The sequence below is a fragment of the Ovis canadensis genome, chromosome 21 (assembly GCF_042477335.2).
Source record: "Ovis canadensis isolate MfBH-ARS-UI-01 breed Bighorn chromosome 21, ARS-UI_OviCan_v2, whole genome shotgun sequence".
Lineage (NCBI taxonomy): Eukaryota > Metazoa > Chordata > Mammalia > Artiodactyla > Bovidae > Ovis > Ovis canadensis.
The window spans coordinates 65,909,682-65,934,640 of NC_091265.1; the positions used below are offsets into that span (position 1 = coordinate 65,909,682).

The 24,959-nt window shown below is 65.9% G+C and overlaps 1 protein-coding gene across 3 annotated transcripts in view; it reads right to left on the reverse strand.

Moving 5' to 3' along the window:
- Positions 1 to 24,959, reverse strand: part of LSP1 (lymphocyte specific protein 1) — a 36,637-nt gene that overhangs the window by 4,208 nt on the left and 7,470 nt on the right. The window contains exons 1-10 of one of the 3 annotated variants that reach the window (XM_069565792.1): positions 18,739 to 19,146; positions 6,759 to 6,875; positions 4,465 to 4,635; positions 2,709 to 2,904; positions 2,270 to 2,359; positions 2,024 to 2,067; positions 1,752 to 1,833; positions 811 to 945; positions 461 to 538; positions 246 to 348 (exon numbers count right to left, since the gene is read on the reverse strand). In XM_069565792.1, coding sequence (XP_069421893.1) covers positions 259 to 348; positions 461 to 538; positions 811 to 945; positions 1,752 to 1,833; positions 2,024 to 2,067; positions 2,270 to 2,359; positions 2,709 to 2,904; positions 4,465 to 4,635; positions 6,759 to 6,875; positions 18,739 to 18,800 — 1,065 coding nt within the window. In that variant the 5' untranslated portion in view covers positions 18,801 to 19,146 and the 3' untranslated portion in view covers positions 246 to 258. Of the gene's footprint in view, positions 1 to 245; positions 349 to 460; positions 539 to 810; positions 946 to 1,751; positions 1,834 to 2,023; positions 2,068 to 2,269; positions 2,360 to 2,708; positions 2,905 to 4,464; positions 4,636 to 6,758; positions 6,876 to 8,692; positions 9,106 to 18,738; positions 19,147 to 24,959 lie in introns of those variants that run through there. The other 2 variants (XM_069565790.1, XM_069565791.1) reach the window with 2 other exon arrangements.

The following is a 24,959-nucleotide window of genomic DNA, read 5'->3' on the forward strand; positions in this document are numbered from 1 at the left end:
TGCCCCAGCGGTGAGGACAGGGCTTCGTGGCTCCTCCCAGAAGGGAGTCAGAGCTTTGCCAGAGGGAGCAGGGCAGGACCCCAGAAGGCGGGGGCTGCGCAGGGGGACCAGAGGGGCAGGCTCGGGCCGGCCCTGAGTTGGGCGCTCCGCCCTCAGGAGCCTCCTCCCGGCTCCTGCCACCAGGCGCCCAGGGCGGCAAACTTTACGCATAACACATCACACGTGGGCCGCTGCTGTGGACTCACCAGGCAGAGGGGCCTAGGGCGCCGAGCCCTCGTCCACAAGCACTTTCTCGTACTTCCCGTGTCCGGCGGCCACAAACTTGTACCTCTTCCCAGACGGGGTGCTCTGCCGGGAAGGAGGCCCAGGGCCAAGGTGAGAGCCACGGAGGGAGATGGCCGCTCTCCCCGCCCGCCCGCCCGCTGGGCCCGCCCCCTGTGTCCGCCGCGTTCCGAGGCACCTTGACCGTGGACGAAGTCTTGGGGCCTCCTTTCTGCTCCCAGAGATCCCGCCTGCTCATGTCTCCGGCCACAATATCCTGGGGGCAGAAGGAAGCCGCTTCACAGGGGGGCCCCACTGGGGGAGCTGGGAGCCCCGGGCACGTCTCCCGCCAGCCTGGCGGATCCAGGGCCGCAGGGCCGGCCCATGTACCCCCTTGCAGGGAATGCCCACGGAGGAGGCCCGGAAGCCCCCCAGCCCTCCCCAGGGACCAGCCCGGCGACCACCGGCCCTGCGGCCCGCTCTTCAGCCCGGACGGCCTGCGCTTGCTGTGCCGAGGGGGCCCGGCTCCGCCCCACGATGGACGCCTACCTTGCAGGGGGTGGGCTTGGCAGCCGACTGAGCCTGCACCTCTCCTGTCTCCCAGCGGCTCTTAGTGCTCGCCACAGCCATGCTGGGCAGCTCGATGGAGGGCTGGCGCGTGAGCTTGGGGGTCCTGCCTGCAGTCTGCAGAGGAGACAGGGCCATCCTCGCTCTGCTCGGGCATGGGGTTGGAGGAGCAGGGCTTGAACGGATGGAGTGACAGTTGGGTGGACCGGAGTTAGTTGGGTGAAAGGGTACTGGTTGTATGGAGGTGTGTGGGTCGGGGTGAGTGGCGTTGGTTGCATAGAGGAACATCCATTGAGCAAAGAAATACTGGGTGGAAAGAAACTGGCTGAATGGAGGGGATTGGTTGGATGGAGGGGGATTGGTTGGATGGAGGGGCATAGGTTGGATGGAGGGGATCAGATTGTATGGAAGGGTGTTAGTTGGATAGAGGGGTGCGGATTAGAGGAGGGGTATTGGTTGCATGGAGAGGTGTTGGTTGGATAGAGGAACACTGGTTAAACAAAGAAGCATTGCTTGGATAGAAGGCCATCGCTTGAATGGAGAAGTGTTGGTTGGATGGAAGGACGTTGGCTGGACAGAGTGGTGTTGGTTGGCTGGAGGGTCATTGGTTGGATAAAGGGGTGTTGATTGCAAGGAGTGGTGTAGATTGGATGGGAGAGTTGAGTAAACATGTTAGTTGGATGGGTGGGGCCTGGGGGTGGGTGTAGGACCAATGGAAGAACCTTGGTTGGATGGATAAAGGGCTAGAAGGAAGAATGTGGAAGGGTGGAGTAGTGTTGGTCGGATGGAAGTCAGTTAGTTGAATAAAAGGGTGTTAGTTGGCTGGGGGGCTGTGGGATCAGTGGAGGGACACTGGCTGGATGGAGGAAAGGGCTCACGAATGGAGGAAGAGCTCAGCAGAAAGTGAGGCTTCCTGTACCCACCTCGACAGCCTGGGTGTACTGCTCCAGCCGCTCATCAATCTTGGAGATGGGTAGGGCTGGCTGGGACTTCCTCACACTGTTACTGGAGGAGAGAAGGGTCTTGGCCCAGGAGCCCTCACTCAGCTTCTGGGCCTCACCTTGAGCAGCCGCCACAGCTCTCTCGGGCCCCAGATCTCCACCTCATGGACCCCCTCTTCAGCCTTCCCCTGGAGAACCTGGGTCCTGCCTCCCCTGGAGAACCTGGGTCCTGCCTGGGAAGCAGCTAGACATACCTCTTCTTAATGGAGCGGTTCAGGGACTCGGTTCTGTCACTGAGCTGTGGAGGGCAGGCGGAGATGGAGCATCTGAAGTTGGAGCGAGGCCCAGAGCCCCTGCCCCGCAGCTGCTCCCCCTGTGTTCCGCCCCCACCCCAGTCCCTCTGCCCAGCTTATGCCCATCACAGGCCCTGCCGAACACCACACAGCAGGCAATCAACAGCCTGTGCAGGACAGAAGACAAAGCCTTGGTGCTTAACGTACTTTGGTGCTGGGGCTCAGGGGAGGCGAGCCCACTTCAGTCCCCTCCAAGACCAGGGGGCTGGGTGTCCTGGGCTGCTGGCAGCTCTGGTGCTGGGGCAGAACATCCAGGGTTAGGGCTGGACCACTGCCCCCTCGCCCCCTCTCCTGCCCCCCCAGGGCCCCGGCGGACACTGCCCCTCCCTGGGCCTCCTCGGGTCCCCTCCCGCCCTGACGTGCTCTGGTTCTGAATTCTCGGCCACAGGAGCTGGGGAGTCCAGGAACGTGCTGTTCCATCCCACGGTCACCGGCCCCAGCCCCCTCCAGGGCGGCAGGGGCTGCCTGCAGGTGGGGGTGATGGCTCCCTCTGGGCCGGTCCTGTGAGGCCCACAGGGCATGCAGGCAGCAGAGAAAGAGCCAGCCCGGGGCCAGAGTGCCACCCAGACCTGTGGGAGCCCCGCACCTGCACCGCTGCCTCCGTGGCCTCTGCCAGCCCTGGGCTGCCCTGCCCGGGCTCCTCGGGCCCAGTGGGCTCTGAGGGTTCTGGTGCCAGCCCCTCCCGGGGCTCCGAGTCAGGGCTCAGATGCAGCTCCTCCAGACCGACCTCAGCTGGGCTCAGCTCGTCGCCTCCCTGGCTCCCGGAGGTTCCCTGGTGGGGCCTGTGGTCGTGGGAGAGGCAGTCCTATCAGTTAAAGGTCATCTGATGGTTTGTTTTGAGGGTCTCCCCAGGTCTGAGCCTTGGTTTCCCCGTCTGTAAGTTGGGGCCCTCAGACCAGCCAAGTGCCAAGGAATCTCAAGACCCGGGCGTCTTTGGGGAAGTGAGGCCAAGGACCTCAGCATCTGCCCCGTGGTGACCAGTGCCCACTGCCCCGTAGACAGAGGGCCACCGGCTCACTGAGGCTACTCCCAGGCCCCAGGCCGGGCCCGTGTCCTGCTTGCCAGCGTCCGCCTGGCCGGCCTGGGCGGGGCCCCTGCTCCTGCCTGCACTGTGTGGGGGCAACAGGCATCCAGGGGGCCTGAGGAGGGATCTGAGGGGGGCTTGGGGGCTGGTGCAGTGGGAGACAAGGCGAGAACTGGGGTCCCAGCCCAGAGGAGCAGGCCGGACACGGCTGGCGGGGGCAAGGGAGACCGGCCGCTGGCAGCCCGTGCGGGTCTGCGTTTGAGCGGGACTGAACCTGGAGAAGAAGATGGGAAATGTTCGCATTTTCCATGATTTCAGGCCCCATGGTGTTCGTGCCAGCCAAGACCCAGACCCACCGCCCAAGGTGCGCCGGGGTCGGAGCCCGCAGCGGGCTCACAGAGGCCCATTCAGCCCCGGCTGCGGGCGGCCAGGCAGGTGCGGGGGGCAGGGAGGCCTGGCGCCCAGGAGGGTCCACAGAAGAGCCATAGTGCCCCCTGCTGGCGGCCGGCAGCCAGGGACAGAGGGAGCCGGCGGCCACTCCAAGACCAGTGGGGATGGGCCTCCCTGCTGCCCCCCACCCCAGCTCAGAAATGCAGGGTGCACCCCGGCCCGCAGAGACGGGGGGAGCCGAGGCCTGGAGGGTGGTCCTGGCCAGAGGGCCACAGCAGGACCAGGGCCCCGCCAGGCAGCCAGCCCTGGGCGTGGGGGCCTCTTGCAGGAGGACCGGGGTGACTGAGTGGTGGTGGGGGTGGTCTTAGTGAGAGCTCGGGGTCTTAGGGACCTCGGGGTGGGGGGCACCGGAGATGGCCCCGGGGAGGGTGCCAGGGACCCAAGCACGGAGCTCCCGAACCCATCTGGGCCCTGACCACGACCGAGGGCCTGGAGCCCGGCTCAGAGCCCCCCGAGGCGGGTGGGGGCGAGGCCCCCTCCCCCGCGCCAGCCCAGTTCAGCGTCTGTGCATCTGGAAAGCTTGTCCCCCAGGCCGCCTCAAACATCTGGAAATACCTGCTCCCCTCCGTGGGAACAGAGCGCGCTGCCCCCAGGGAGGAAGGGGCCCGGGGGCGCGGGGCCTCCCTGACGTCAGCGGGCTGCACACATGCTGATCGGGCCGCAGCTGGTCTGGACGGGCCGGGGCCCTGGGGGCCCGGAGCGAGCCCCACCCGCCGCCCCCGTCTCGCTCTCTTCCTGCTCCTGTCCCCACAGCCACAGGGACGTTTTGGGGGGCTGCTGGGGAGGGAGGGGCACAGAGGGCACGGCCCAGACACGGGTTAGGGGGCTGGAGGGAGCCCGCTGCCCCCAGGCTGTGACCCCCGCTTGCCTGCCGTCCTCCTGCGTCCCCTCCGGACTCACGCCCCGAGAGGGGTCCCCAGCATCCGGGGTCTCTCCAGCTCCCCATTGCTGCTGCCGCTGCTGCTCTGGCTTCTGGGACCAGTCGCCAAAGCCCTCGTCCTCATCCAGTTCAGGGGCCTCCGAGGGCTGCGGGCTGAGGCTGGAAGAGCAGGCAGGGTCTCAGGGCCGGGCTGGAGGTGGGCCGGGGGCTCTCAGACCCTGGGCACCAAGCGTGGGAGACCCCATCTGCACAGACGCAGCACTCCACTGCTGGGCTGGGTCTCCCCCCTCAGCCTGGGGCGCCCCGAGTGCTGGGCCGGGCCTCCCCCCTCAGCCTGGGGCTCCCCAAGTGCTGGGCTGAGTCTCCCCCCTCAGCCTGGGGCTCCCCAACTGCTGGGCCGGGGCTCCCCCCTCAGTCTGGGGCTCCCCCCTCAGCCTGGGGCTCCCCAAGTGCTGGGCTGAGTCTCCCCCCTCAGCCTGGGGCTCCCCGACTGCTGGGCTGGGGCTCCCCCCTCAGTCTGGGGCTCCCCGAGTGCTGGGCTGAGTCTCCCCCCTCAGCTTGGGGCGCCCCGAGTGCTGGGCTGAGTCTCCCCCCTCAGCCTGGGGCTCCCCAAGTGCTGGGCTGAGTCTCCCCCCTCAGCCTGGGGCTCCCCGACTGCTGGGCCGGGGCTCCCCCCTCAGTCTGGGGCTCCCCAAGTGCTGGGCTGAGTCTCTCCCCTCAGCTTGGGGCGCCCCGAGTGCTGGGCCGGGGACCCCCCCTCAGCCTGGGGCGCCCCGAGTGCTGGGCCGGGGCTCCCCCCTCAGTCTGGGGCTCCCCAAGTGCTGGGCTGAGTCTCCCCCCTCAGCCTGGGGCTCCCCGAGTGCTGGGCCAGGGCTCCCCCCTCAGCCTGGGGCTCCCCGAGTGCTGGGCCGGGGCTCCCCCCTCAGCCTGGGGCGCCCCGAGTGCTGGGCCGGGGCTCCCCCCTCAGTCTGGGGCTCCCCGAGTGCTGGGCTGAGTCTCCCCCCTCAGCCTGGGGCTCCCCAAGTGCTGGGCTGAGTCTCCCCCCTCAGCCTGGGGCTCCCCGAGTGCTGGGCCGGGGCTCCCCCCTCAGTCTGGGGCTCCCCAAGTGCTGGGCTGAGTCTCCCCCCTCAGCCTGGGGCGCCCCGAGTGCTGGGCCGGGGACCCCCCCTCAGCCTGGGGCGCCCCGAGTGCTGGGCCGGGGCTCCCCCCTCAGTCTGGGGCTCCCCAAGTGCTGGGCTGAGTCTCCCCCCTCAGCCTGGGGCTCCCCAAGTGCTGGGCTGAGTCTCCCCCCTCAGCCTGGGGCTCCCCGAGTGCTGGGCCGGGGCTCCCCCCTCAGTCTGGGGCTCCCCGAGTGCTGGGCCGGGGCTCCCCCCTCAGTCTGGGGCTCCCCAAGTGCTGGGCTGAGTCTCCCCCCTCAGCCTGGGGCTTCCCGAGTGCTGGGCCGGGGCTCCCCCCTCAGTCTGGGGTGCCCCGAGTGCTGGGCCGGGGCTCCCCCATCAGTCTGGGGCTCCCCAAGTGCTGGGCTGAGTCTCCCCCCTCAGTCTGGGGCTCCCCAAGTGCTGGGCTGAGTCTCCCCCCTCAGCCTGGGGCTCCCCGAGTGCTGGGCTGGGCCTCCCCCCTCAGCCTGGGGTCCCCGAGTATGGGTGAGGAGTCCCCCTCTGCCCCCTCAGCTGAGCCGGCGGGGTCTGGCGCCAGGCTGCTCTCCGGGGTACCCAGCCGGGTGGTCTCTGCTGGGATGGGGACCTGGCTGGAAGGGCCTTGGCCGCTACACCACCACCCCCGCAGCTGCTGACTCAGGGAAAATGGAGCGACAGGGCCGGGGCGGGGGGGACGTTATTGGAAAAACAGCCCAGCCCAGCCACAGCGGCCTCCTGGGCCCCGGGAGGGGACGAGCCAGCCTCGGCCGCCAAGTTGGACGTGGCCTCCGTGAGTCACTGGCTGCAAGGAGTGGGGCAGGGGGCTCGGGGCCCAGGGCCCCACAGCTGCGCTCAGAATCGGTCCAAGCAGGGGGACCGAGCAGGGGGACGGGGGCTGAGTCAGGGCCCCGGGAGGCTGGTGGGGAGGGGTCAGCGGCCCACGTCCAGCAGCACTCCCTGGCCCCTTTGTGCTGCAGTGACCCTCACCCCGAGGACGTCCCCACCATGCCCAGGCCCCGGGGCGGCCTTCCCCCTGCTTCCTCATCCCCTCTGCTCTGGGGCCTCCAGCCCTGGAGGGGGCCTGATGCCCAGAAGCCCCCTCTGCCCAGCGGTGCGGGACGGGTGAGCTGGCGGGGGGCGGCTCACAGCTTCTCCTGCTCCGACTGCTCCGGGGACAGGCTTCCTTCATCTTTGTCTTGAGCCCGAAGCTGCCGCTCGCAGGCGGCCTCCTCCTCCTCCTCCACACTCCACTGAGCGACGAGCCTAGGGGCGAGAGAAAGGGTCACCTCGGGGCCTCTGCCTCCCACCCAAGCAGGCCAGCTGGGGACCCTCGAGGCCTCAGTTTCCCCATTTCTAAAGCAGAGGCCACGAGAGAGGGTCAGGAAAGGTGCCTTCGGCCGGTGGAGCTGGCCTCTGGACGCCCACGTGCCTCCTGGTGACGAGGGCCCACAGTCAGATGGGCCTGGGGAGCCCCAGGGACGGGGCCAGGCCCTCTGCCCCTGCCAGCAGCAGGGCTCCCTGGCCCTTGTCACAGCCAGACACCGGCCAGTGCAGCTCCGGCTCCAGGCAGGGCCCAGCAGCACCTCACCTCTGGCCGAGGTGCGGAGAGCTGGCTGTGGCCGCCGGAGGGCTGGTGTCCCTCCTTCTCCCTGAGTCAAGTGGCTGTAGCCTCGGTCAGTCGGGTACTGGTAGCCTGGGCGGGCCAGGCCAGCGGCAGCCCAGCCCCTCAGGAGACCCTCTTGGGCAGGGGGCAATCATTCCTGCCTGCCCCCCACCCCCAACCATGAGTAAAAGGCATTGGGAGAGGGAGGCCCTATTAAAGGACCTGGGAGGGGCTGCCTTCTGCTGGGGCTGAACCCCTCAGCCCACCCAGCGCCACTCTCTACCCCAGGCCCCGGTGCGGGCTCACTCCAGACCATGCTGTCCACGAGAAACTGAGGCCCATGCAGAGCCAGGCCCCCAAGAGCTTCCGCCTGCAGGCCTGCTGAGCCCCAGCATTTCTGGGGTCCCTCACCCAGGCTACACGGGGAGGCCTGAGGCTGGAGGCCCAGGGCCTGGCCACCCCGGCCCCAGCCCAGCTCTCGAGCTGCTGGCACCTAGTGGGCACCACAGGCCCCGGCCAGCCTGCCGGCCCCGGCTCCCCGGGAGCCCAAAAGGAGGGTCTCAGCGCCCCACTGCTGTGTCCCCCGCCTGACCCCACAGCCCGCTCCTTCAGGGCCCCGTCCCCTGCCCAGGGTGGGCCGGCTCTGTGGTCTCGGCAGGCCTGCCAACACATGATCTAATCTCTCCTAGGTCTCCCCGGAGCTTCCTAGACAAAAGCCAGGCCCCTCCACAGCCCCAGCTCCAGGCCCACTCCCCCCCGCGGCAGCCGCAGGGGACCCCAGCCGTGCAAACCAGCCTCCCTCTCAAACCTCGGCGCCCCCCGCCCGCCCACCCCCACGCCTCAGAAGTGCCTTCGACTCCCCCCCGAGCTCCAGGGAGCCCCTAATCCCCCACACCTGGCCCCATCACACTGCCGGCAGAGCCAGCCTCCCGCCCCAGGCCCTCGGCGGGGGCTGGGGGCCGCATCCTGTTAGGGGGAAGAGCCTGGGTGATTCTGAGGATGGGGGGCTGGGGTCCAGGGGTCCTCCCTCCCGTGAGCACCCACAGCCCCCCAGGCCAAGGGTGGGAGGCGAGCGGGGCCAGGCTCCTGGCTGTGGGTTGGAGAGGTGTCCACAGACCCCTCCTGGAGGCGCCGGGGCTGGGGGGCTCCTTGGAGGGGCAAGATCAGCCATGGTCCCCCTCGCTGCTGTGCACACGCGCCCATGGTGTGTTCGTGTGGGGCTGAGTGTGTGCGCGTGGGCCCCGGTGGGCTGGTGAGTGCACCCAGGTGGGGCCTCTCTCAGGCTGTAACTCCAGCCCCCTCCCCGAGCCTCGGGGACCCTTCGCGGGCACCGCTAAATGCAGAGGCCAGGCAGGCTGCTCCCCGCAGTCGGGCCCTGGGTCCCGGCCACCAGGCCCCACGCCGCCTGCACCCCATCCTGGTCCCAGGCCTGCCAGCACGACGGCCTCCCTGCCACGCACACGGCGGGCGCGCACACCTCCTCCTAAGCCGGACCCTCGGGCCGCCGTGGGTCCCAGCACCCCACACCGGGGGTCCACGTGCCACAAGACCCAGGCACAGGAAGCAGGTGAGGGCCAGGTGGCGGGCCCGGCCGCCCCCCAGCCCAGCCAGGGTGCCCCAGCCCGTGTTTACTGTTCCCGCCATCGTCCTGACAACGGGGCTGGCCCGAGGCCAAGGCATGTTTTCTGAGAACTGTGCTCCTGAGAAGAGGCCCCTCCGAAGGTCAGCCCTGCTCCCGGCGGTCCGCACGTGACTCCCAGCCCTCGGGCAGGGACAGAGCGGGGGGACGAGGGGTAGGGAGCTCGGGGGGCTCCCTGCAGCCCCTGCCGGGGGGGAGAGGCCTCGCTGCCCCGGGCCCTGACCCGCGGCGCGGGCCCCTTCCCTCCGGCCCCCCTCCCTCCGCCCCAGGATGTGAGTCATGGGGCCCGGGCCCCTCCCATGACCTCACCCCCTCGCTGTTCCGCAGCTGGGCCGCGTTCTGGGAACTGAGAGGGGGGCAGCTCTCCTGGGGTGGGGTGGGGGCCTCTGGCCTGGGAAGGCGCCCCCGGCCGGCGGCCCAGACCCCTTGGCACGCCAGGCGGAGCTGTCAGGATGCTGGCGCGGCCGCCCGTGGCCCTGGCTCGGCCTGCGCGCAGCTGCGAGGGATTTGGTGTTCCTGCACAAACGCAATTATCTCCTTCCTGCGTCTGCTCTGGCTCCGGGCGCGCCCAGGGCTCAGCCCCAGGGGCCGCGGAGCGGGGCTCCGCTCCCCAGCCCGGTCACGCTCCACTGAGCAGCCTCGCCCCTCCAGGCGCATGAGCGTGAGCGTGTGCAGGCCCCCGTTCTCAGCAGGGGTCCCCAAGTCCAGCGGCTGCCCCCCACCCCCGCCACGTCCTCCGCCTCGGGGGCCCCTCCTCCCCTTCCTCCGCAGCCCCCCGGTCTCCACCGAGGCTCCGGCGGTGCCAGGCCTGTTCTGGTCTCCCTGGCCTGCCTGGCGGCTCCAGAAGGCAGTCAAGCCTCGGTCCTGTCTCAACTCTGCCCCCTGCAGGCAGCTCCTGTCCGCCCCCCCACCTTCTGCCCGTCTCCGGGAGCCTAAAGCTCAGCTCAGAGTCCCAGGAAGGCCCAGGGGCTTAGCTGGGGGCCTGGGGCCCGGGGAAGAATGGCCAGGCTGGGCCAGGCTGACGTGGGGGCTTTTCCCTCTAGAGACCCGCAGGCACCCTCCTGACCACTGTCCCCTGGACACTACGGGCAGGAGTCCTGGGGAGCTGGGATGGCCAGCCCGTGTGCCTGTGACCACCAAGGCGTCCAGTCCCATCAAGTGACCCCTTCCCCGGGCTTTCGTTTGCCCAGGCGGACGCCGCAGAGCAACCGGCGCCTCGAGTGACCACAGAGCCCACGCGTGCAGGGACGGAGCGTGGAAGGACCTGGAGAACACTCAGCCCGGGGGCCTGCACGCACCCCCAGCCAGCTGGTCTTAGAGGAGGGGCAGGGCCCAGCCGGGGGGCTCGGGGTGGGGCGGGAGGCTGGGCAGCACCCGCGCCCCACGACTTGAGGGGAGCCGCTCCCTGGGTGCAGCTCAAGGAGGGTCCGTGGGGCCCAGGGTGCCGTGGCAGCTCGAGGGCCGAGCCCGGAGCATGCAGGAGACCCAGGCAGGCGGGTGGCGCAGGGTGAGGGCGGCCGCCCCAGTGGGGGGCTGGCACGGAGCGGCGGGCCATCGGGCCCCCACCCTCCTGACCACCCTAGCGCGGGTCCAGCCCCTCCTGGCCCACCCCCACCCCCAGCAGCACCTTCCTGGGTGTGTCTGTGCCGCTGGGGCGGCTTAGATCAGGAAGACGCCTCACAGGGCCAGCCCCGAGCCCTGTTCAGGGACGCTCCGCAGGTGGCCTTGAGCTTGGGTCTGGAGGGTGAGAGCAGGGGTCTGAGAGGCGGACCTCAGAGGCTGAGGGAAAAGCAGAGATGGGGGGCGGGAGAGCTGAGTGGTCAGGCTGGGGCAGGCGGTGGGGGTTGTGTCTGGGAGGCAGTGCCCTTGTCCCCTAGGGGGAGTCAGGTGAGCCCACAGCGGCACAGGTGGTGCCAGACCAGCTGGGCTGCGAGGAAGGGGCAGACGTGGTGGGGAGCTGGCAGGCGGAAGGCAGAGGGGCTGCAGGGCAAAGGGACAGGCATCCAGAGCTCCCCAGAGGCAGGATGCGGGAGCCTGGGAGGCGTCAGCCTGGGGGGCACCGGGGTCTTGGAGAAACAGGCAGTGGGGCAGGAAGCAGACGGGGTGCCCCGGCCCTCCGGGGATGAGCAGCCCCTAGGGTGGTCAGGGGAACCAGGAGAGCGATAAGCTGGGGGTGCCGAGCTCCTGGCAACTGCGGGCAGAGCCCCTCCTGCCACCTTCCCTCCGGCCCCGCCCACCCCACGGGCACCTCCAGGGCCTGCTGTCCACAGCTGAGGCCCAGCCGCCACCACCAGCCACCACTGGGGGCCTCAGGGTGCCCCCTTTGCTGAGCTGTGGGGTGCCAGCTCTTCCTGACTCTCCGCATGGCTGTACCCCTAGCACCAGGGGGCGGGACCTGGAGCAGGACTCAGGGCCGGGGGGGCCGCGGGGGTCCCGGCAAGGCTGAGTGCAGAGGCTGAGCTGTGGGCCCCGGGAGACGAAGGGTTCCGAGCAGGGGACGGGAGGTGGGGAGCCTGTTGCCGCCCTTGGGGTGACCAGGGAGGCCTCAGGGATGCGGAAGGTGGGCTGTTGCCCCCCCGGGGGCGGGGAGGGCCCAGGCCGCCTCGGGAGGGGCAGCTGCCGGCCCCTGGGGAGGAGCTGTCGCTCTGCCCCTCTGACCTTCCTCCCGAGCCAGACCCCAGGACCAGTCTCCAGCTCCCCAGCTGTGAAAAGGGGTGTTGACCCCACTTGGCAAGGTGAGAACTGAGGACAGCCCTGGCCGGGCGGACCCAGCTCCCGCTCCCCACAGCTGGCACCAGGGCAGACCCGTGTCCCCAAGAAGGAGGCAAAGCGCCCTCATGGGTCTGGGCTTCCCACCCCCGCCCCCCCAACAGCATGTCCTCTTGGCCCTGTGGGCAGGTCACATCTGGGAAGCCTCCCTGGAGGAGGGAGCATCAGCTTGCAAACTAGCCTTCCCACAACCACAGAGAGCGTGGCACCCCAGAGGCACAGACTGCCGGTGCAGGAGGCGCTGCTACGTCTCCAGGGCACCCAGCCTGCACCTCTGGTGGCGGGGGGGGGGGGGGGCACAGCTGCAACCTCTGGGAGCCCAAAGCTCGCGGGAGAGAGGCAAGCCCTGCAGCGGTTCCACAGCACCCTCGGGCGGCCCAGGGACAGAGGCCGAGTGGCCTGCCCTGCCCAGGACCTTGGCTGCTCCTGCCCTGAGGGAGTGGAGGGCCCTCTGACCTGAGGGTGAGGCCAGAGCAGCCTGTGGACTTGCCCCCTCACCCTCAGCGCCCCCAGTCCAGAGCCCCCCAGTACTGGCCCCTCCCCCCAGCGCCCCCAGTCCAGAGATCCCCCCAGCACTGGCCCCTGCCCTCAGGCACCGCTGCCTCTGAGTCCAGGTGGAGCCTTCCTGCCTGTCACCCTCTCATCCTCCTGCAGTGGGGCGGCATGTGGTGGCTTTTCGCTTGGAGGACCCCTGGCTGCCCGCCCGCCTGGAGCCCCTGAAGCCTCGGACCCCCTCCTGCATGACTTTCCAGCCAGCACCTCGGGCAAACTAAGGAGGAGTCACCCTGCCTTGGCCTTCGAGCCCCAGGGCCCGCTCAGGCCCAGTCCCCACCCCACGCCTCCTCTAGGCCGTGACCCCACTGGCACCTGGGCCACCTCTGCTGGCTCCAGGCAGGACGGCTCCACTGCCCAGGTCTCAGCAGACTCAGTGCCCACTTACAGCTGAAGACGGGGCAGGCGTGAGGCTGCAGGGCCTGTGGTCTCCCTGGGAAGGTGGGCGAGGGGACCACAGCCGCCGGGCACCGCCCCGGCCTCCGACCTTGGCCGGGACTCCGAGATGACACCCCGGCATTTGCCACCTGGTCCATTACCTCCCTCCCTCCAGCGCAGCCCACTCTCCCGGCCTGCCGGGGTCTCTCTTCCCGCCTTCTTTCGCCAGCACTCAACTTTTTCAGGGGCTAGGGACCCAGCGATGGGTGAGATGCCCTCGCTGCCCTTAGAGGATGCAGGGAAGCCTGTGTTGGCCCCGCAGCGTGGCTCCAGGGCCTCAGAAGAGGACCCCTGTTCTGAGCTTCATTTAGGGGGGTGTCCTCTCGGATGAGGGACCCCCATGCCTGCACCCAGCCTGGAGGGAAAAGGGGCCGTGGTGGGAGGAGGCCCTTGGGAGGGGCGGGTCAGCAAACGCACAGTGGTGCCCGGGAGACACGACAGGGGTCGTGGCCCAGCAGCCTGCAGATGATGGCTGTGGCCCTCAGAGCTGGGACCCCCCACAGCCCTGCCTCTGCCAGTCCATCCTCCCAGAGCCCAGGGGGAGGCCCTGGACGCACAGTCCTGGCACCTCCTGGGGGCGCTCCCTGGTCCTCGCCCCCCAAGAGAAAGCGCTGTGGGAGGGGCCTCTGTCCCCATGGACAGGGCTCCCTGCTCCGGCCCCAGCCCCCCATCTGGAGCTGCTTGCCATTCCCAGAGGGTGGCTGCCCGGCCGTTGCCCACCCCCTGTGAGGTGGCAGTGCCAGGGGAGCAAGACCCCTGGCCCCGGACTCCGGGCAAGAGCCCGGCCCCATCTTATTGTCCACTGCCCACTGTCCTGCGGCCTTGGGTTCCTGCCGTACTCTTCACCCCAGACCCCGGACCCACGCAGCTCCTGAGGGTCCGGGATCTGATGCTGGCAGGTGGGGGGCACCGCAGGTCAGGCCTGCCCACCACACCGCCATTCCTAGAGCTGTCCAGGCAGGCCAGGCAGACTCCCACCAGCCCCTCGGACACACAAATGGTAAGGGTGTCCTGTCCTGATGGGAATCAGGCCCCCCAGGTGCCCAGGCTCCCATCGAAGGGCGTCTGTGACCTTCCCTGTGGGGGCTTCACCCACCCCTACAGCTTAGCCACACGTGACCCTGGAAGACCCTGCCAAGAGTGGGAAGTGGGCACTCGGGCCCTGAGCCTCCAGATGCCAGGCTTCCCCTCGGCCCCCAAGGCTGGCCCCCAGGCTGGGCTCCCCGGCGCCCAGCCCGCCACCGCCCCTGGCTACACACCCTACCTCTCGTGATGTGTTCCGTGCCCAGCCTCCGTGCCGTGGTGCTCCCACGCCTTTGCCCCCGTCTGCTCTCACCAGCCTGCCCGTCTGGGCTGGGGGAGCCCGACAGGGCTGAGGCCGCTCCTTCCTCTGCCCCGTGCCCCGCGCGCCTGGGTCCCTCCTTTCTCCTCCGAGTCACTGACCACAGCGCTGCAGGGGCCTGGCCCGGGGCCGAGGCAGCCCAGGAGACCTCCCCGGGCGCCCCCGCCCCACCCTTCACATCAGTGAGTCGCCCTGCCCACCCCCACGCCTACACACTGCCTCACCCGGGCCGACTTCCCGGGGGACGGGACTGGGGGGCCGCCCGCCCGCCCAGCACCCCCACTGAGCAGCAGCCCCAGCTGCAGCCCCGGGCCCGGCCCGGTCTCCTCCTGGCGCTGGACAGCCCTCCAGGAGAGCCGGACGCTCCCAAGCCAGCTGGGACTGCCTGGCACAGACCTCGCAGCGCTCACGAGGCCAGGCTTTGGCACGCTCCGGGACACGCGACCGGTGGCTGGCACCGGCTGGAGCCTCTGCCTCCCCCTCCCGTCTCCTGCTTGGTGCCATGGGTCCACCTCCCACTCCCCAGCGCCCCCACGCGCGACTCTGCCCGCAGTCGAGGCTAAAGGGGCTCACGTGCTCGGCAGAGTCCAGGGGTCTGCCTGTCATTTAAGCTCAGCTGCCCCCCTAGGGAGCAGGCACAGCCTGGCACAGGCGCCTGTCTGTCTGCTTCCGGCTTGGCCCTCCCGCAGGGCCCTGGGGCCCCAAGCATGCGGAGCAGCGGGACCCTCGCTGTCTCCGCCACCAGAGCCCCTGCCCGGTCCCCAGCCCCTCCTCCAAAGGACGCCTCGTCCCAGACCCCTCGGGATGGGTCATTCAGGGGGTGGGGGGCTTTGCCACCAAACCGGCCCTAATGCTTGCTCTGCCCTGCTGCCCCAGCTCCGCGTCCTCTGACCCTGCAGACCCCATGGCCTGTGCCCCAGAGCGGGGGCAAGACCCCACCTCCCTGAGCCTCAGCCTCTCTGTCCACGTAGATGGGGGGCCTGGGGCCAGCCTCCACCAGCCTGCGGGACCCGCCCTGGCCCTCTGCCCACCAAGGGCTCCGCCGGGAGCTGGGGTCTCTGCTGGGACAGCCCCATTATAGGGGCAAAGTGACCCCTCCATGAGCAAGGAAACCGAGGTGCGGACTCATTGGGGGTCCCCCATCCTGGGAGGACACAGCTGGGGCCCCAAGTTCACAGTCCCCATTCAGCACCCAGGCAGTCTTGCCCAGGGGCAGGAGGGTCCCTCTGGCCCCCCACCTTCCCCACGGTGGGCTTTTCTCTCCGTGCTCCCCCCACTCCGGTCCTGCTCTCACCTGCCTGCCCAGCCCGCCTTTCCCTGCTGGCCAGGGTTGCCCCCACCTCCTGCACTCGGCACACACACTGCCTGGCCTGGGGGTCCGGGATCCCTCGAGCACCCCATCTCCCACCCCGTGTGGCCCCTCCTTTGCAGCCTCCCTAACCTCTTGCTCATGGCCCTGTGCCCCCGACCCCTCCTGTCCCCGCTCACTCTGTCTTCACAGAGGTCCCGCTGCCCCCTCCCTGCCTGGTCCGTCTCTCCGCTCCTGCCTGCTCCCGTCACCCAGCAGGACAGGAGCCCTGGGACCTCAGGGCGCTCAGCGCTTGGCTGCAGCTTCCCCGCCACGGCCTCAGAACTGCCCCATGGGTCATGGGCAGCGGCCAGCCCTCACAGCCCCGTGCCCGTGCCTTCCTGGGCAGACCAGGGTCTCGTCCCCCTCAGCGGCTGCGTGTGGCCAGGGTCCCTACTGCCCCGCCGGTCCACAGGCCCCTCAGGGTTCTCGTCCTGAACCCTCACCTACAGGGAGTCAGCCCCCCACCACCAACCTGCACTGAGCTGCTCCAAGCCCCAGGAGATGCCCCCAGGGGCCGCGTCCCATCCAGCCATCTCTGATACCCAGGAGCCACGAGGTGCTCTCCTGAGGCTTCCGTGGGGACGGGGCGCCAGCCCCAGGTGCCTGGCATGCTGGCCGCGCTCGCCGGCTGCTCCGACCTCAGCTGGTCTGCAGGTCAGGCCTGGCCTGGCCTCTGCCTCGGCGCTCTGGGCTCCGGCCCTGACCGCCTGCCCGGGGGCTGGGCCGTTCCGTCCCCGTACCCACCCCTGCCGGCTCGCCCAGGCTCCTGGCGCAGGACTCGCTCTGAACGCCAGACCACCTGCACCCACAACAGCACCGCCCCCCGGGCACCCAGCCCTGCCAGGGCGGGGGCCACCCACCCCCCGATGCGGGGCCCTGGGTGGGCTTGAGGCAGCCCCGCCCCACGCATGCTGTGGTTTTCGGGCCTGGCTTCTCCCAGTGCCCTCGGGCCAGCTCGGCAGGCAGTGGCCACGTTCCCTGCCCTCTGGCCGCCCCTCAGGGCCTCCTGGGCCAGGCTTCCTCAGGCGGGAGAGCCGGGCATGCGGATGACCGGCGCGTCCGAGATGGAGGTGCGCTGAGCGCGGCGGGCGGCCCACCCCACCGGCCTCCCTGGGCAGACTGGGAACCACCCAGCCCTGTATCAGCTCAGCCTCACCTTACAAGGCCAGGCCCTGGACGACTCCATGGCCCGCAGGATGCCCTGAGTCCAGAGTCCTCCAGAAGTGCGTGGGCCCAGGGACCCTGTCTGTCCCTGACGGTCCCCCGTGCGGGCCAGGCCTGAGATGGGCCTGAGGCAGGCGCTGAGACCCCCACGGGCCGTTGGAGGGGTGGGGGTAACTCCCTGCCACCTGGGAAGGGGCAGAGCTTGGCATGGGGGCACCGCAGGGGAAGGGGGTGAGCCCCGGGGGTCCCAGCCCACCAGCCTGAACCCTCCTGCTGGCTCTCTGCACAGCCTCGCGGCCGCAGCCCAAAATGAGCCAGGCTTCGCTGAGGATCCGGGTGGACTCAGCTGACAGGCACCCTGGCCGCTGCTGGCCCAGCACACCCTCCCAGCACTCGTGACAGCGACGTCCGGGGCCCTCTGCGGCCCCCGCCCCCTGCTGCCAGGCGTCCCAGGTGAGGGCCCAGGGTGATCCGCCTGGTGAGGAGGGCAACTGCCCACTCCCAAGGGCACCTGCGGCATCGCAGCCTCTCTGGTTCTGCCGCTCGCCAAGGGCGAGGGCCTGCCAGCCAGAGGCCTCTTAGATTCAGAGTTGGGAGTGGCAACCACGTGGGTATGCGGGGTCAGGGCCCATGCGCAATGGGTCGGGGCCTGGTGAGTGTGCGGGCTGTGCCTGTCGGCTGGGTGGACAGACCATCTCCACCACCGTTCACAAGGGACCTCCCCGCCCCCACTCCCCTCGGCACGTGTTCCCAGGGAATTCAGAGGCAGGCCGCCCTCTGTCCCTGCCCCGGCCGGTCACTTACAGGCCCGCCTTGGCCATCTAGGGCTGCGGGGCTCACGCCCAGGCTTGCCTGCGCCCTCAGCCCCGCTGCCCCGCCCAAGCTCCAGCAGCACCTCCAGCGGGCCCCGGCGTGCCCAGGGCAGCAACCTGGCACTGGGCTTGGGAATGAGGCAAAGCAACACCTGGATGACAGGTGCGCATACCGGCAGGCCCTGGGGCTCTCCCTGCCACGCCCCGCTGGGCTGGACAGTGTCCCTCCTGGCCTCAGTTTCCCCACTTGTTACAGGGCGCTGCTGGACCTCCAGGACAGGTAGGCACCCCTTCACTCCTGGGCTGCAAGCTGGGCACAGGAGCACAGCGGCGACTCCTCCCAGATGCCCGGGAGTCCCCCCCCGAGACGCGCCTGAGGGTCCCCTGGTTAGCGGCGCCAGGGAGGCCAGCTGAGCCAGCAACAGGCAGATGTGAAGCCAGGGGCGGACCCTCGAGGGTCTTCCTGCTCGGCGAGCTCAGTGGGCACGCAAACACTCTGCGTGGCCCTGGCCCTGGTCTTGCGGCCCTCATGCCGGGCCGGGCGGGACAGGGAGAAAGCCATGCCTGTGTCTGCAGAAACCCTGTGAGCTGGAGTGGGACGGCCAGGGGCTCCCGGCTCCACTCAGACGCCGTGGAGCCCACCCGCACACCCCGCGCCTGCTCCATCCAGAGTCAGGGCCGTGGTGGACCTGGGGAGCTGAGGGACACCAGTCTCCCCAGGAGCGAGCAGTCTGCCCCGGGAGACTAGGCTGTCAGGAGGGGGGGGCAGGCCAGCAGCCCCATGGAAGCGGGAGGCCCTCCCACTTGGGAGAAGCAGAGGCGGGCTAGGTGAAGAAAGCCGCATTTCCCCCGGCCTTGGTGCCCGGAAGGGTGGAGGAGAAGGGCACTGGGGGTGGCTCAGAGGGACGTGAGGCGAGGCCCCAGCGCTGCGGGGGCTCCCAGCCCACCCACGGCCCTTCGCTTCTGCTCGCTCTCCGGGACTCTGTGAGGCAGGCACCGCGACGCCCCTACTGTACAGAGCAGGAAACTGAGGCTCAGAGGGCAGGGCACTGGCCCCAAGGATGTAGACCCAGCTTCTGCCTGCGGAGGCCTGACTCCAAGCGCTCACGCAGCCCGCGGTGCCTGCCACCCGGGGCAGGTGCGCCAAGGGCCGGCAAGGGCGGAGAATGTGGGGCCAAGTCCGGCTTTACCCTCTGCAAAGTAAGGGGTGGCCTGATGGTCCCCAGGGCCAGCAGGCCCAGAGGAGGCGGGGGGTGCCGCTCTGGGGAAGTGCTTGTCACCGGAGAGGGCGCGGAGCTGGTGGTAGGATGCAGCGGCGGAGGAGATGGCAGCAGGCGGGCGGGCGCCCACACACACGTGGGTCGGAGCTGCAGGGCCGCTGGGCCAGGCGTCTGGGCAGGCACCCGCGGGCACCCTGCCCTGCCTTCCGCGCCCTGGCCTGGGCGGAGGGACCTACCTCAGGAGGCTCTCCAGGCCCTGCTTGCTAGAACTCCTCCTCAGGAGCGCAGAGCTGCTCATGATGCTGGCGGGCGCCCGGCTGCCCGTCGACCTGGCCTGACCCCCGCCCTGGGGCTGGAGGCTGCGGCTGCGGCTGCTTCTTCAGAGGCTGCTGCCCACTGACCCGGCTCCTCCTGCCCTGGGACCCTCCCCGCCCCTCTCTTTACCCAACCACCTGCTTCTTGCTCTGCCCCTTCCTCTGGCTGGCTGGCTGGTCTCCGGCTCTGATACCCCTTCCCTGCTCCTCTCTCTGTCTGCGGGTCCGTGACCCTCCGTCTGTCTGTCTGTCTGTCCTGGCCCCTCTGCCCACTGGCTGCCCCGGGCACCCCAAATGGCCCTGTCTGCATGGCCTCGTGGGCTGCGGGGCTCTGGGCCCCTCTCCTGCGCCAGGACGCCCAGCAGCTGCTTCGTGTTGGTCCCCCGCATCCCCCTTCTCCGCCCGCCTCGGCCTCGTCCACCTCCACCCCCTGCTCCTTCTGAGACTAGTAAAAAAGGAAGAGGGAAACCCTCGCCGCCCGGCAGCCTGGGGCCTGAGCAAGACCTTTTGCCCCCTGCCTCCTGGTTCCCTCTCCTGCCCTCGCCCCCTTGCCAGCCCCCCACGCCTCGCAGCGCCCCCTCCCCCTGCGCCCCGGCCCCCATCCTCGCCGCCTCTCAGGGCCTGGCCCTGACCTTGTGCTCCCTGCCCTCGCCCCCTGCCCGGCCGTCCCAGGCCAGGCCCGGTTCCTCCGCTTGATGCCCTCTGGCCCCCCTGGTCCCGCAGCCTCCTCTCTCCCCCTGGTGTGTCTCGGTCTCTGTCTGCCCCCCTCCCCCCCTCCTCCCTCCTTCCTCCCCCCTCCTCCCCCTCCTCCCTCCTCCCCCCCCTCCTCCCCCCAGTCTCCGTGCTCCCGCTGCTTCTTCCCAGTCCTCGGCTCCTGTTATCACCTCGAGGAGCAGGCCGGGGCACCCCGGGAATGCCATCAGCTCCCCGGTGGGGAGGCTGCTGCCCACCCCGCCTCTGACAGACGGCCCCGGGAGGCTCCTGAGGCCACTGCAGGCTCGCCTGTCGGGCGGGACGGCCGTGCTCCCCACCAGTGGCCAGAGGCACGAGGTCAGCACGGTGGCCTGGCCGGCAGCCCCTCTCGCCCCCCGGGCTCTGGCCGAGGCTCCAGGAGCAGCAGCCCAGCCCACTGTTCCTCCGGTTGGGCTGAGGCGCCCCTGGTGACTCACTGTGGAGCACACCGGGCAACTGGCCGGACCGGGGAGGGCCCGACCCGGCTCGCCCTCGGGGAGTCACCGAGGGCCAGCTCCGGGCCGGGCCGCCTCGTGTCCAGCAGCTTGGTGGGCTCACTCACGCCCTCGAACGCCCCGAGAGGCAGATGCCACCATAGACCCGTGCTGCAGGTGGGAAGACCAAGGGTCAGACTGGTACCTGAGGTCAGGGCCCGGCAGAGCCAGAACCAAGCCCGCTGGGCGCCTGCCGGCCACCCCGGCACCACTGCACGGCCTCTGCCTCCCTGACTTGCCGCGCCAGGCTGTCAGGGCTGGGAGCTCCTGCGGACGTGCGAGGGAACGAAGCGTGAGGTTGGGATCAGACCAGAGGGTGGGGGGACGTGGGGTGAGTGCCCGTGTGTTGGAGGAGGCGGCAGCCTTTGGAGAGACTCTGCGTGGCCCACAGGTCCTCGGTGCCTCTGCGTGGCGCTGCCTGCTGGAGGCTTTGTGGTGAGCCCTCTGGCTCAGACTGGCCCCCACGCACCAGGCTGCGTCCTGGGACCCACCGCCTCCCCTTGCACAAGCCAGGAGGGGCCAGAGACTGTGTGGGGTGTGCTGTGGAGGCCGCTGTGCCCACTGTGTGTCCAGCCCCCAGCCAGAGATGCAGAGACCCCCAGATGCTGGTGGGGCGAGGAGGAGTGGGGAGAGGGGGACTGCAGGGCTGGGCTTCGGGCTGAGCCAGATCACCCCAGGAAAGGAAGCTTGCGTTTTGTTCCCATCTCAACTGGCCATATCCTCCTTGCCCCCTGCTCTTAGTTCTGGAATCCCAGCCACAGCCAGCCGGGAATGAAATGTGCCAAAGCATATTTCGGTTCAAAAGAAGGAAAAATATTTCCACAGGGGAAAGGGCTGCCTTGGGGTGGTGGGAGTTTCCTGTCCCTGAAACTTAAACAGAATTGCACAATTGCTTATCAGACTGATGGGTGGGAGGTATTAGCAGCAAGAGTAGAAGTTTACATGCCGCGGTGAGGGGTCACAGTTTCACAACTAAGGCATGTCCCAACAGGAAAAATAGGGCAGAGTGTTTGGCGTCAGCGTCACCGTTTTCTCTCCATCCATCCATCCATCCCCCTGTCTGTGCATCCTCCGTCCATCCTCTTTCCTTCCATCCATCCTCCACCATCTCTTTTCCATCCATCATCTATCTATTCATCTGCCCATCCATCTTCCGTTCAACATCAATCCATCCATACTCAATCCATCCATCACCTATCCATCTGTTCTCCACGCATCACCTACCCATCTATCCCCCGTAAGTCCCTCCATCCATGATTTTAAAGGTCTTAATACAGGTAGAGCATGTAAAACCCTTAAAAGAGGCATTTAGCTAGGTATCCATCCATTCTGAGCAAAATAACTACTGAAAATATGTTCATTGCTATTATCCACGTGTTCATCAATTTGTATGTCCATTGGTCCTGCTACCCAGCTGGTGAACTGTGTTCATCTGTTACACGTCCGTCCGTCCGTCTCTCTAAAGATCCTACTGTACTCACATTCATCTAAATATCAGTATTTCGCTATCTTTCCCATCCGTACATCCTTTGATATATCTGCCTATTCATCCATCCACACGTGCTCCATCTTCCCACCTGGCAAGTCATACCTCCGCTTGTGCCTGAAAACGTGTATGCCTGTCCTATCACGTACACATCGGGGCTTCCCAGGTGGCACAGTGGCAAAGATCCCACCTGCCAATACACGGCATGCAGGAGACGCGGCTTCAGCCCCTGGGTCTGGAAGGTCCCCTGGAGTAGGAATTGTCAGCCTGCTGCAGCATTCTTGCCTGGAAAACTCCACGGGCAGAGGAGCCTGGTGGGCTACGGTGCATCAGGGTTGCAGAGAACGGGACCAACTGATCGACGGAGTGTACACTCACACACGCACATTTTATCCATTATTTTGCCCATCAGCTCAGTTCAGTCGCTCAGTCATGTCTGACTCTTTGCAGCCCCATGAATCGCGGCACGCCAGGCCTCCCTGTCCATCACCAACTCCCGGAGTTCACTCAGACTCACGGCCATCGAGTCCATGATGCCATCCAGCCATCTCATCCTCTGTCGTCCCCTTCTCCTCCTGCCCCCAATCCCTCCCAGCCTCAAGGTCTTTTCCAGTGAGTCAACTCTTCGCATGAGGTGGCCAAAGTATTGGAGTTTCAGCTTCAGCATCAGTCCTTCCAATGAACACCCAGGACTGATCTCCTTTAGAATGGGCTTGTTGGATCTCCTTGCAGTCCAAAGGACTCTCAAGAGTCTTCTCCAACAACACAGTTCAAAAGCTTCAATTCTTTGGTGCTCAGCCTTCTTCACAGTCCAACTCTCACATCCATACATGACCACAGGAAAAACCATAGTGTTGACTAGACGGACCTTAGTCGGCAAAGTAATGTCTCTGCTTTTGAATATGCTATCTAGGTCGGTCATAACTTTCCTTCCAAGGAGCAAGTGTCTTTTAGTTTCATGGCTGCAGTCACCATCTGCAGTGATTTTGGAGCCCCCCAAAATAAAGTCTGACACTGTTTCTACTGTTTCCCCATCTATTTGCCATGAAGTGATGGGACCAGATGCCATGATCTTCGTTTTCTGGATGTTGAGCTTTAAGCCAACCTTTTCACTCTCCTCTTTCACTTCCATCAAGAGGCTTTTTAGTTCCTCTTCCCTTTCTGCCATAAGGGTGGTGTCATCTGCAGATCTGAGGTTATTGAAATTTCTTCCACAATCCTGATTCCAGCTTGTGCTTCGTCAACCCCAGCATTTCTCATGATGTACTCTGCCTACCATGTGTGGATGTGAGAGTTGGACCATAAAGAAAGCTGAGCGCAGAAGAATTGATGCTTTTGAACTGTGGTGTTGGAGAATATTCTTGAGAGTCCCTTGGACTGTAAGGAGAGCCAACAAGTCAATCCTAAAGGACATCAGTCCTGAATATTCATTGAAAGGGCTGATGCTGAAGCTGAAACTCCAATACTTTGACTACCTGATGCAAAAAACAAAAAACTTGACTCGTCAAAAAGGACCCTGATGCTAGGAAAGATTGAAGGCAGGAGGAGAAGGGGACGACAGAGGATGAGATGGTTGGATGGCATCACTGACTCAATGGACGAGTTTGAGTAAATTCCGGGGGTTGGTGATGGACAGGGAAGCCTGGCATGCTGCAGTCGATGGGGTCGCAAAGAGTCGGACATGACTGAGTGACTGAACTGAACTGAGTAAGTTAAATAAGTAGGGTGACAATAGACAGTCTTAACATACTTCTTTCCTCATTTTGAATCAATCAGCTGTTCCATGTAAGGTTCTAACTGTTGTTTCTTGACCTGCACACAGGTTTCTCAGGAGACAGATAAGGTGGTCTGGTATTCCCGTCTCTTTAAGGATTTTCCAGTTGGTTGTGATCCACACAGTCAAAGGGATTTTTGTAGTCAACGAAGCAGAAGTAGATGTTTTCTGGAATTCCTTGCTTTCTCTATGATCCAACAGATAGCAATTTGAGTTCTGATTCCTCTGCCATTTTTAAACCCAGCTTTTACATCTGGAAGTTTTCAGTACACGTAATGCTCAACCCTAGCTTGAAGGATTTTGAGCGTAACCTTACTATCATGGAAATGAGCACAGTTGTCCAGTAGTTCGAGCATTCTTTGGCATTGCCTTTCTTTGGGACTAGAATGAAAACTGACCTTTCCAGTCCTGCGGCCACTGCTGAGCTTTCCAAATTTGATGCCATATTGAGTGCAGCACTTTAACAACATCATCTTTTAGGATTCAAAACAGTTCAACCGGCATTCCGTCACCTCCGCTAGCTTCGTTCGTGGTGATGCCTCCTAAGGCCCACTTGACTTCACACTCCAGGATGTCTGACTCTAGATGAGTGATCACACCATCATGATTATCTGAGTCATTAGGAACTTTTTTGTACAGTTTTTCTGTGCATTCTTGACACCTCTTCTTAATCTCTTCTGCTTCTGTTAGGTCCATACCGTTTCTGTCCTTTACTGTGCCCATCTTTGCATGAAATGTTCCCTTGGTACCTCTGATTTTCTTGAGGAGATCTCTAGTCTTTCCCATTCTGTTCTTTTTCTCTATTTCTTTGCACTGATCACTGAGGAAGGCTTTCTGATCTCTCCTTGCTATTCTTTGGAACTCTGCATTCAGATGGGAATATCTTTCCTTTTCTCCTTTGCCTGTAGCTTCTCTTCTTTTCTCAGCTAGTTGTAAGGCCTCCTCAGATAACCGTTTTGCCTTCTTGCATTTCTTTTTCTTTGGGATGATTTTGGTCACCACCTCCTGCACAGTGTAGTGAACCTCTGTCCACAGCTCTTCAGGCGCCCTGTCTATCAGATCCAGGCCCTTGAATCTATCTGTCACTTCCACTGCATGATCGTAAGGGACGTGATTTAGGTCATACCTGAATGGCCTATCGGTCACAGCTGCATAGCTCACTTTCTTCAATTTAAGCCTGAGTTTTGCAGGAAGGAGCTAATGACCTGAGCCACATTAGCTTGAGGTCTTGTGTTTGCTGACTGTAGAGAACGTCTCTATTTTTGGCTGCAAAGAATATGACCAATCTGATTTTGGCATCGCCCGTTTGGTGCTATCCATGTGTAGAATTGTCTCTTGTGTTGTTGGAAAGGGTGTTTGCTGTGGGTTTTCTTTGGACAAAATCCTGTTCGCCTTTGCCCTGCTTAATTTGGTACTTGAGGGTCAAACTTGCCTGTTAGTCCTTGGATCTCTTGACTTCCTACTTTTGCGTTCCAGTCCCCTATAATGAAAGGACAGGTTTTTTTGGTGTTAGTGCTAAAAGGCCATGTAGGTCTTCATAGAACTGGTCAACTTCAGCTTCTTCAGCGTCAGTGGCTGGGGCACAGATGTGGCTGGGGCATACTGTGATGCGGAATGGTTTGCCTTGGAAATGCACCGAGATCATTCTGTCATTTTG